This window comes from Oncorhynchus mykiss, chromosome 1 (genome assembly GCF_013265735.2).
Source record: "Oncorhynchus mykiss isolate Arlee chromosome 1, USDA_OmykA_1.1, whole genome shotgun sequence".
NCBI lineage: Eukaryota > Metazoa > Chordata > Actinopteri > Salmoniformes > Salmonidae > Oncorhynchus > Oncorhynchus mykiss.
Genome location: NC_048565.1, coordinates 39869297 through 39881327, shown reverse-complemented (window position 1 = coordinate 39881327; position 12031 = coordinate 39869297). Strand labels below are relative to the sequence as shown.

Sequence of the window (12031 nt, the reverse complement as noted above, 5' to 3'; positions counted from 1 at the left end):
TTCCCCCCAGAAATGTCCGGGAACTTGCTGGTGCCTTGGTGGAAGAGTGGGGTAACATCTCACAGCAGGAACTGGCAAATCTGGTGCAGTCCATGAGGAGGAGATGCACTGCAGTGCTAAATGCAGCTGGTGGCCACACCAGATACTGACTGTTACTTTGATTTTGACCCCCCCTGTTCAGGGACATATTACTCCAATTTCTGTTAGTCACATGTCTGTGGAACTTGTTCAGTTTATGTCTCAGTTGTTGAATCTTGTTATGTTCATACAAATATTTACACATTGACTGTGAGAGGACGTTTCTTTTTTTGCTGAGTTTACAAAACATTTGAGCAATTGTATTAGTATAAAATATAATTACCACATTTTTTGAGCATAGAATATAGCTCAGTAATTTAATTACTTAATTACTTTATACAGTCATTATTGCTCATCTTTAACAAGGGTGTCAATAATTTCGGACCCCACTGTATGTGGGTTAACCAATATGAAAACAAGCTGGGAAAAGATGGCAACGAAAGCCGGGGTCCAGACCAGAAATGATGGACAATCATGAAAACTCAACCATGAATAAGTGCCCGTTTTAGGCTTGTACTACTTTCCACAGCAGTCCAACATGACACGATTGCAGGATGCTATAGAGGAGAACAGAACAGTATTGGTTGTGTGAAGTACGTGTCCAGGGGGTTAGCGTAGCCTACTGTAAATGTAAATTGAGCCAATCAGCTTAATTTCTGATAGCTCCATGCTTTTCCAGTGCTGAGGTGTAGCCAGTGAGGGTCTGTCTGCCTGAGCAGCATCCCTCATGGGTGGGGTTTAATCCCAGGCCAGGTCCTTTTCTGATGACAATCAATCAGAGGAATAACTAAAACACTTCTCTTGATCTGTTCTGTTGACATTTGTTCATTTTTCTCTCTTTTTTGTTTGTTCATTTAATTGTCTTTATTTATTGAATCTCCCACTCCCCATCCCTCTCATCCACACCTCTGTATCTCTGTGGTGGCCATCTCTCTCTCCAGGCCCTCAGGTGCCCACAGAACTGACGATCTGCACCACCTCCCCATTCTCCCCTGTTGGCAGATGGATGGATCCCTCCTTCACCTCCATCTCACCCTGCATGGCTGGGGCCAGTTCTGCTGCCTGGGAATGGAGAGTTGGGGAAGGAAAGGAGGGGAGGGAGGAGAAGGGGAGTGGGGGCGGGAGGAAGAGATGGGGAGGGAAGAAACAAGGGAGGCAAGAGGGGTAGGAGAAATGCAGGAGAATATAGGGAAGCCAGGGAAGAGCGAGTGAGGAGGACAGCGGAGGAAGGAGAGAGACAGAGAGCAGTGAGTTGGAGGGGAGAGGTGGAGAGAGAGGGAATATGAAGATGAAACCAAAGTAGAGCGAGAGAGAGAGAGACAAGTTATGAAATATAGCTGCAAGCAGACATTGCAGGGTTCAAGTTATGGTCCCATAGCGGCACCATCAGGACAATTTTGACACCTCGACCTAGGATGAGCTTCTTCTGTAATCCTTACCACGCTTGCCAAATATCAGAACTCAAAATCGAACAGATCATGCAGTATGCTTTTCATGTAATTTGGAAAAAATGTTCATGACATTGACTACTTTAAAATGTCTTCTCCAGAACCGCTCAGCACCAAATTTGGAGTATAGCATCTATGGATGCACATCTTCAAACCTCTTAGATGTAAAGTCTTCTTTTTAGGGGACATGCGTGTTTCTGGTACTGGTTCAGACCAACATGTTTACTTATAAATCGTTCTGTGTACACTGAGCAATAGCCTAGGTTCCCAAGGACACAGTATATTTTGGTGCGCCTGTGTGACATAGGATGTGAAACCTGAAACCACTTAAGCTTGGATGTCCCTCCTACCATTTCATTCACTCTTCCGACTGTCCATCAACTCATGGCTGAACCATATGACAAAGCACATGCCTGAAATCCTTACATCGTAGCACAGCAGGGGAGAGTGGTTTCATCACTATAGCACATTTGGAGATTGATTTATAGCCATTAATCTAAAATGCTAACTTCTTGGATATAGGGGGCGCTATTAATTTTTGGATGAAAAATGTTCCCGTTTTAAACAAGATATTTTGTCACGAAAAGATGCTCGACTATGCATATAATTGACAGCTTTGGAAAGAAAACACTCTGACATTTCCAAAACTGCAAAGATATTGTCTGTGAGTGCCACAGAACTGATGTTACAGTAAAAACCCAGATAAAAATCCAATCAGGAAGTGCCGCATTTTTTGAAACCGCCTCATGGCAATGACTCCTTATATGGCTGTGAAGGAGAAGGGAGTCAGCTTACGTTCTCCACATTTTCCCCAAGGTGTCTGCAGCATTGTGACGTATTTGTAGGCATATCATTGGAAGATTGACCATAAGAGACTACATCTACCAGGTGGTCGCTTGGTGTCCTCCGTCGCAATTATTGCGTAATCTCCAGCTGCAGTATTTTTCCGTTTTCTTCTGATGAGAAGGCGACTGCCACCACTGATAGATTATCGAATAGATATGTGAAAAACACCTTGAGGATTGATTCTAAACAACGTTTGCCATGTTTCTGTTGATATTATGGAGCTAATTTGGAAAAAAGTTTGGCGTTGTAAGTGACTACATTTTCCGGTGTTTTTCTTAGCCAAACGCGATGAACAAAACGGAGCAATTTCGTCTACACAAATAATGCTATAATGCTATTCTAATTTGCTATCTAACTAAGAGTCTCGTCATTGAAAACATCCGAAGTTCTTCAAAAGGAATGCTTTTTTAATGCTTTTGTTTTTGTGAAAATGTTGCCTGCTGAATGCTAGGCTTAATGCTATGCTAGGCTATCAATACTCTTACACAAATGCTTGTGTAGCTTTGGTTGAAAAGCATATTTTGAAAATCTGAGATGACAGTGTTGTTAACAAAAGGCTAAGCTTGTGTTTGAATATATTTATTTCATTTCATTTGCGATTTTCATGAATAGGAAACGTTGCGTTATGGTAATGAGATTGAGGCTATGATTACGCTCCCGGATACGGGATTGCTCGACGCTAGAGGTTAATAGATTTTAAACAAAAAACACTGTCATAGTTCCTAATGAGCTAGATCTCTGTGTGACATTCACAGCGGTGGGGGCAGATTTTTTTTATCAAGAAAATATGTCCTTTACTGTTATAAGGAAGGTTGATGGTTTTATAATTTGATTATACCATGTATATTTAGAAAGCATAAGTAATTTCAAGCCTTATTCAAACAATTTTGTTGAAGAGGAAATATACTGAACAAATATATAAAAATGCAACGTGTTGGTCCCAAGTTTCATGAGCTGAAATGAAAAAGATCCCTGAAAAGTTCCATACGCACAAAAAGCATCTTTCAAATGTTGTGCACAAATTTGTTTACATCCCTGTTAGTGAGCATTTCTCCTTTGCCAATATAATCCATCCACCTGACAGGTGTGGTATATCAAGAAGCTGATTAAACAGCAGGATAATTACACAGGTGCACCTTATGCTGGGGACAATAAAAGGCCACTAAAATGTGCAGTTTTGTCACAACACAATGCCAAAGATGTCTGAAGTTGAGGGAGCGTGCAATTGCCATGCGACTACAGCAATGTCCAGCAGAGCTGTTGCCAGAGAATTGAATATTAATTTCTCTACCATAACCCGCCTCCATTGTTTTGGAGAATTTGGCAGTACGTCCAAAGGGCCTTACAACTGGACAGTACATGTAACCACACCAGCCCAGGACCTCCACATCTGGCTTCTTCACCTGCGGGATGGCCTGAGACGAGCCACCTGAACAGCTGATGAAACTGTTGTTCTGCACAAAATATCAGAAATCGTCTCACGGAAGCTCATCTGCGTGCTTGTCATCCTCACCAGGGAAGGGCTATAGTCTCTGATAAAATGCAGACGTATTATCTCCTGGGCCAACCTCCAATCCGAGAGGCACGGAGAGGTGGAATGGGTAAACCCCAGTAAAAGATGAGTCAAGGAAGAGTCACTGTGCACATAGAGAGAGAGAACCGTGTTGAGTCATTCTTTCCTGGCCGAGATGCCAAAGTTCTCCCCAAACAGCATACCTGCAGGGTTTTTTTCTGCATTTTTGAAAATTATTTAGCGTGGGAAAACATTCAGTGTTAACTTAAATGGCTAAAAACAGGAAATTGGCTTTAAAAACTGCTATTCTTTTTTCTCAGCCCCGTGGCAAAACTTTCTAGATATGCAGGAAATTAGCTTTAAAACAGAATTTGTTTCTCTCTGCCTCATGGCAAATGTGTAGAATTACAGGAAAGTAGCTTTAAAAACAGCAAAAAATGTAACACACCATTGACCACAACCACTGCCACGGCCCTGCCCACAAACTAAGCCCAATTTGGACACAGAAAAAAAAACCTGAGCTGCATCTTTAAATTCTCTTACTCTCAATGTAGTGCAGCTGCACCGGCACAGCAACAGCAGTAAACTCAGCTCAACTCCCTAGGAACAGAGGTAAAACACTAGAGGAGTGCCAACACATAACCTGCTCCCCAGCAGTAAGATGAGGGAGGCCTTTTCTATTACAGCATATTGGATGACTTTCATTCATATTCCATTCACCCAGCTCAATGTAACAGCGATGGGTTTAGGCTACTACTTGATAGTCAAATTTTCCCTATATCTATCATGAGGTTGCAACAACCTAGCCTATGAATTAAAGTTTACAACATAGGTGCACATAGGTCAAGAGAAATTTGATGACGGACAGTGACACATTCAATACCACCTTGCACACTCTGTCCTGCATCTAGCTGATATAGGGTGTAGTCATTAGTCCAACAGTTGCAAACGAGTTGGAAAAAATTTGACAAATTTTGTTCTGTTTGCTTCCGTTTAAGAAACGCTTTTCAACAGAATCAGCAGAATGAATAGACCCCTGATCACATGTAAACACAGTTCACTTTCATAGCAGCCATGTTGTATTCCTTCTCACATCTATGCGCTCTCCTCCTCTCACCTTGTCCCTTCGCTTGTGAACTTCAATGCACAGCACATCAGCTATATGTGACCAGGCGAGAAAAAAAAATACTTTCCAAGCCTACCCATATCACCACTACACACAGCCTTCATCATTGTCACCTTATAAGCTAAAGTAACGTCATAGTCAACATAGCTAGTAGAACTAACATGTTAGTAAACCCGCTACAATCATGCACTAACGTTGTAGAGTCAGTAAGCAGTTTAGCACTTACACCGGCGGCAAAACATTTGTAAAACCAAACGCTTATCTTGACTTGGAAGAGCTCCAGTGTTGTTGGATAGTCATAGCCAGCTAGCTAACATAGCATCCCTCTGTTTGAGCAGAGTGTTTGAGTAGGCTAAACAAGCTAGCTTCACTTGCTAGCTAAGTAAGTGAAACTGGAGAAAAAAAATGACACTCACTTGCTTCTCCTTCAAATATTCTCTTTCTCTCACTTTGAGTCAACTACTCACCACATTTTATGCACTGCAGGGCTAGATAGCTGTAGTTTATGCTTCCAGTACTAGACTAATTCTCTGATCCATTGATTGGGTGGACAACATGTCAGTTCATGCTGCAAGAGCTCTGATAGGTTGGAGGACCTCCTCCAAAAGTTGACATAATTACTGTGCAAGTCTATGGAAGGGGGTGAGAACCATGAGCCTCCTAGGTTTTGTATTGAAGTCAATGTACCCAGAAGCTTACGGCAAAAAAGCCAGTCAATATCTTACGGCAAAAAAATAGCTTCTGGATATGTCAGGACAGCGATCACTCACCTCGGTTTTGACAAAGATTCTTCAACAAGCAGGACGCACATGACATTCTCCGAACACCCGACAAGACCAAAATCCCAGTTATTTGCAAGAGGAAGAGACGTAGGTACAGAGGAGATAGAGCGGGGTGCCTTGTAAGGATCTGCAGAAGGCGAGTGAGAAAGCTGCCGTGACCGTCAATATTACTCGCCAACATGCAGTCAGAGGACAATAAAATAGACAAGGTACAATCACGAATATCCTACCAACGGGACATCAAAAACTGTAATATAATATGTTTCACGGAATCATGGCTGAATGATGAAATGGATATTCCGGTAAGTCTGTGCATATTTGTAAACAACAGTTGGTGCACAAAATCTAAGGAAGTCTCTAGATTTTGCTCGCCTGAAGTAGAGTATCTTGCAATAAAATGCAGACCACACTATTTGCCTAGAGAGTTTTCAGCTATACTTTACATGGCAGTTTATGTACCACCACAGACAGATGATGGCACTAAGAACGCACTCAGTCAGCTGTACAAGGAAATAAGCAAACAGGAAACCGCTCACCCAGAGGTGGCCCTCCTAGTGGCCGGAGACTTTAATGCAGACTTTAATGCAGGGAAACTTAAATCAGTTCTACCTCATTTCTATCAACGTTAAATGTGCAACCAGAGGGGGAAAAAAATTCTAGATCACCTGTACTCCACACACAGAGACGCGTACAAAGCTCTCCCTCGCCCTCCATTTGGTAAATTTGACCACAATTCTATCCTCTGCTTGCAAGCAGGAAGCACCAGTGACTCAGTCTACCAAAAAAAGGGTTAGATGAAGCAGATGCTAAACTACAGGACTGTTTTGCTATCACAGAATATATTCCGTGATTCTTCCGATGGCATTGAGGAGTACACCACATCAGTCACTGGCATTATCAATAAGTGCATCGAGGACGTCGTCCCCACAGTGACTTTACGTACATTCGTGGCCAAAAGTTTTGAGAATGACACAAATATAAATTTTCACAAAGTTTGCTGCTTCAGTGTCTTTAGATATTATTGTCAGATGTTACTATGGAATACTGAAGTATAATTACAAGCATTTCATATGTGTCAAAGGCTTTTATTTACAATTACATGGAGTTAATGCAAAGAGTCAATATTTGCAGTGTTGACCCTTCTTTTTCAAGACCACTGCAATCCGCCCTGGCATGCTGTCAATTAATCAAATCAAATTTTATTTGTCACATACACATGGTTAGCAGATGTTAATGCGAGTGTAGCGAAATGCTTGTGCTTCTAGTTCCGACAATGCAGTAATAACCAACAAGTAATCTAGCTAACAATTCCAAAACTACTACCTTATAGACACAAGTGTAAGGGGATAAAGAATATGTACATAAAGATATATGAATGAGTTATGGTACAGAGCGGCATAGGCAAGACACAGTAGATCGTATTGAGTACAGTATATACATATGAGATGAGTATGTAAACAAAGTGGCATAGTTAAAGTGGCTAGTGATACATGTATTACATAAAGCTGCAGTAGATGATAGAGTACAGTAAATACATATGAGATGAATAATGTAGGGTATGTAAACATTATATTAGGTAGCATTGTTTAAAGTGGCTAGTGATATATTTTACATTTCCCATCAATTCCCATTATTAAAGTGGCTGGAGTTGAGTCAGTGTGTTGGCAGCAGCCACTCAATGTTAGTGGTGGCTGTTTAACAATCTGATGGCCTTGAGATAGAAGCTGTTTTTCAGTCTCTCGGTCCCAGCTTTGATGCACCTGTACTGACCTCGCCTTCTGGATGATAGCGGGGTGAACAGGCAGTGGCTCGGGTGGTTGTTGTCCTTGATGATCTTTATGGCCTTCCTGTGACATCGGGTGGTGTAGGTGTCCTGGAGGGCAGGTAGTTTGCCCCCGGTGATGCGTTGTGCAGACCTCACTACCCTCTGGAGAGCCTTACGGTTGTGGGCGGAGCAGTTGCCATACCAGGCGGTGATACAGCCCGACAGGATGCTCTCGATTGTGCATCTGTAGAAGTTTGTGAGTGCTTTTGGTGACAAGCCGAATTTCTTCAGCCTCCTGAGGTTGAAGAGGCGCTGCTGCGCTTTCTTCACGATGCTGTCTGTGTGGGTGGACCAATTCAGTTTGACTGTGATGTGTACGCCGAGGAACTTAACTTACTACCCTCTCCACTACTGTTCCATCGATGTGGATAGGGGGGTGTTCCCTCTGCTGTTTCCTGAAGTCCACAATCATCTCCTTAGTTTTGTTGACGTGGAGTGTGAGGTTATTTTCCTGACACCACACTCCGAGGGCTCTCACCTCCTCCCTGTAGGCCGTCTCGTCGTTGTTGGTAATCAAGCCTACCACTGTCCGCAAACTTGATGATTGAGTTGGAGGCGTGCGTGGCCACGCAGTCGTGGGTGAACAGGGAGTACAGGAGAGGGCTCAGAACGCACCCTTGTGGGGCCCCAGTGTTGAGGATCAGCGGGGTGGTGATGTTGTTGCCTGCCCTCACCACCTGGGGGCGGCCCATCAGGAAGTCCAGTACCCAGTTGCACAGGGCGGGGTCGAGACCCAGGGTCTCGAGCTTGAAGGGCACTATGGTGTTAAATGCCGAGCTGTAGTCGATGAACAGCATTCTCACATAGGTATTCCTCTTGTCCAGATGGGTTAGGGCAGTGTGCAGTGTGGTTGAGATTGCATCGTCTGTGGACGTATTTGGGCGGTAAGCAAATTGGAGTGGGTCTAGGGTGTCAGGTAGGGTGGAGGTGATATGGTCCTTGACTAGTCTCTCAAAGCACTTCATGATGACGGAAGTGAGTGCTACGGGGCGGTAGTCGTTTAGCTCAGTTACCTTAGCTTTCTTGGGAACAGGAACAATGGTGGCCCTCCTTGAAGCATGTGGGAACAACAGACTGGGATAGGGATAGATTGAATATGTCCGTAAACACACCAGCCAGCTGGTTTGCGCATGCTCTGAGGGCGCGGATGGGGATGCCGTCTGGGCCTGCAGCCTTGCGAGGGAAGGAGAGTCCGCATGTTTTGGTTGCGGGCCGTGTCAGTGGCACTGTATTGTCCTCAAAGCGGGCAAAAAAGTTAGTTAGTCTGCCTGGGAGCAAAACATCCTGGTCCGTGACGGGGCTGGTTTTCTATTTGTAATCCGTGATTAACTGTAGACCCTGCCACATACCTCTTGTGTCTGAGCCGTTGAATTGAGATTCTACTTTGTCTCTATACTGACGCTAAGCTTGTTTGATTGCCTTGCGGAGGGAATAGCTACACTGTTTGTATTCGGTCATGTTTCCGGTCACCTTGCCCTGATTAAAAGCAGTGGTTCGCGCTTTCAGTTTCACGCGAATGCTGCCATCAATCCACAGTTTCTGGTTTGGGAATGTTTTAATCGTTGCTATGGGAACGACATCTTCAACGCACGTTCTAATGAACTCGCTCACCGAATCAGCGTATTCGTCAATGTTGTTGTCTGACGCAATACGAAACATATCCCAGTCCACGTGATGGAAGCAGTCTTGGAGTGTGGAATCAGATTGGTCGGACCAGCGTTGAACAGACCTCAGCGCGGGAGCTTCTTGTTTTAGTTTCTGTCTGTAGGCAGGGATCAACAAAATGGAGTCGTGGTCAGCTTTTCCGAAAGGAGAGCGGGAGAGGGCCTTATATGCGTCGCGGAAGTTAGAATAGCAATGATCCAAGGTTTTTCCAGCCCTGGTTGCGCAACCGATATGCTGATACAATTTAGGGAGTCTTGTTTTCAGATTAGCCTTGTTAAAATCCCCAGCTACAATGAATGCAGCCTCCGGATATATGGATTCCAGTTTGCAAAGGGTCAAATAAAGTTTGTTCAGAGCCATCGATGTGTCTGCTTGGGGGAGAATATATACGGCTGTGATTATAATCGAAGAGAATTCCCTTGGTAGATAATGCGGTCGACATTTGATTGTGAGGAATTCTAAATCAGGTGAACAGAAGGACTTGAGTTCCTGTATGTTGTTGTGGCCACACCACGTCTCGTTAACCATGAAGCATACGCCCCCGCCCCTCTTCTTACCAGAAAGATGTTTGTTTCTGTCGGTGCGATGCGTGGAGAAACCAGCTGGCTGCACCGACTCCGATAGCATCTCTCCAGTAAGCCATGTTTCCGTGAAGCAAAGAACGTTACAGTCTCTGATGTCCCTCTGGAATGCTACCCTTGCTCGGATTTCATCAACCTTGTTGTCAAGAGACTGGACATTGGCGAGAAGAATGCTAGGGAGTGGTGCACGATCTGACCAGAAGACCGCTTCGTTTCCCCCTTTTACGAAGTCGTTTTTTTGGGTCGCCGGCTGGGATCCATTTCGTTGTCCTGGGTGAAAGGCAGAACACAGGATCCGCTTCGCGAAAGTCATATTCTTGGTCGTACTGATGGTGAGTTGACGCTGCTCTTATATTCAGTAGTTCTTCTCAACTGTATGCAATGAAACCTAAGATGACCTGGGGTACCAATGTAAGAAATAACACGTAAAAAAACAAAAAACTGCATAGTTTCCTAGGAACGCGAAGCGAGGCGGCCATCTCTGTCGGCCACTGATGGCAGCCCATTCTTGCTTAAAAAATGCTTGGAGTTTGTCAGAATTTGTGGGGTTGTGTTTGTCCACTAGGCCTCTTGAGGATTGACCACAAGTTCTCAATGGGATTAAGGTCTGGGGAGTTTCCTGGCCATGGACCCAAAATATCAATGTTTTGTTTCCCGATCCACTTAGTTATCACTTTTGCCTTATGGCAAGGTGCTCCATCATGCTGGAAAAGGCATTGTTCATCACCAAACTGTTCCTGGATAGTTGGGAGAAGTTGCCCTCGGTGGATGTATTGGTACCATTCTTTATTCATGGCTGTGTTCTTAGGCAAAATCGTGAGTGAGTCCACTACCTTGGCTGAGAATCCTCCAAAAGTCTTTGCCTCACTGTGCATGCAAATGCACTCACACCTCCCTGCTGCCATTCCTGAGCAAGTTCTGTACTGGTGGTGCCCCAATCCCGCAGCTGAATCAACTTTAGGAGACGGTCTTGGCGCTTCTTGGGGGCCCTGAAGCCTTCTTCACAACAATTGAACCACTCTCCTTGAAGTTCTTGATGATCTAATAAATGGTTGATTTAGGTGCAATATTACTGGCAGCAAAATATCCTTGCCTGTGAAGCCCTTTTTTGGGACTTTGCAATTAATTGCAATTCATCTGATCACTCTTCATAACATTCTGGAGTATATGCAAATTGCCATCATACAAACTGAGGCAGCAGACTTTGTGAAAATGTATATTTGTGTCATTCTCAAAACGTTTGGCCACGACTGTACATACCCTAACCAGAAGCCATGGATAACATTCGCACTGAGCTAAAGGGTAGAGCTGTCACTTTCGAGGTGTGGGACTCTAACCCGGAAGCTTATAAGAAATCCTGCTATGCCTTCCAATGAACCATCAAACAGGCAAAGCATCAATACAGGGCTAAGATTGAATCGTACTACACCGGCTTGCAAACTATTACAGACTACAAAGGGAAGCACAGCCGCGAGCTGCCCAGTGACACAAGCCAACCAGATGAGCTAAATCACTTCTATGCTCGTTTCGAGGCAAGCAACACTGAGGCATACAAGAGAGCATCAGCTGTTCTGGACGACTGTGTGATCACGCACTCCATAGCCGACGTGAGTAAGACCTTTAAACAGGTCAACATTCACAAGGCTGTGGGGCCAGATGGATTACCAGGACCTGTGCTCCGGGCACGTGCTGACCAACTGGCAGGTGTCTTCACTGACATTTTCAACATGTCCCTGATTGAGTCTGTAAAGCAGACCACCATAGTCCTTGTGCCCAAGAACACGAATGCAAACTGCCTAAATGACTATGTAGTGCTTTGAAAGGCTGGTCATAGCTCACATCAATACCATTATCCCAGAAACCCTAGACCCACTAAGTTGCATAGCGCCCAAACAGATCCACAGACTATGCAATCTCTATTGCACTCCACACTGCCCGTTCCCACCTGGACAAAAGGAACACCTACGTGAGAATACTATTTGTTGACTACAGCTCAGCGTTCAACACCATAGTACCCTCAAAGCTCATCACTAAGCTAAGGATCCTGGGACTAAACACCTCCCTCTGCAACTGGATCCTGGAATTCCTGAATGGCCGCCCCCAGGAGGTGAGGATAGGTAGCAACACATCTGCCACGCTGATCCTCAACACTGGAGCTCCCCAGGGG

The 12031-nt window shown here is 44.4% G+C and overlaps 1 protein-coding gene across 3 annotated transcripts in view; it reads right to left on the bottom strand.

The window, feature by feature from the left end:
- Window positions 1-229: 229 nt before the first annotated feature.
- Window positions 230-12031, bottom strand: part of LOC110522607 (protein BANP) — a 72236-nt gene continuing 60434 nt past the window's right edge. For 2 of the 3 annotated variants that reach the window (XM_021601072.2, XM_036977350.1), the window contains one exon: window positions 230-1140. In XM_021601072.2, the coding sequence (XP_021456747.2) occupies window positions 1024-1140 (117 nt within the window). In that variant the 3' untranslated portion in view covers window positions 230-1023. The remainder of the gene's footprint in view (window positions 1141-12031) is intronic. The other variant, XM_036977343.1, reaches the window with a different exon arrangement.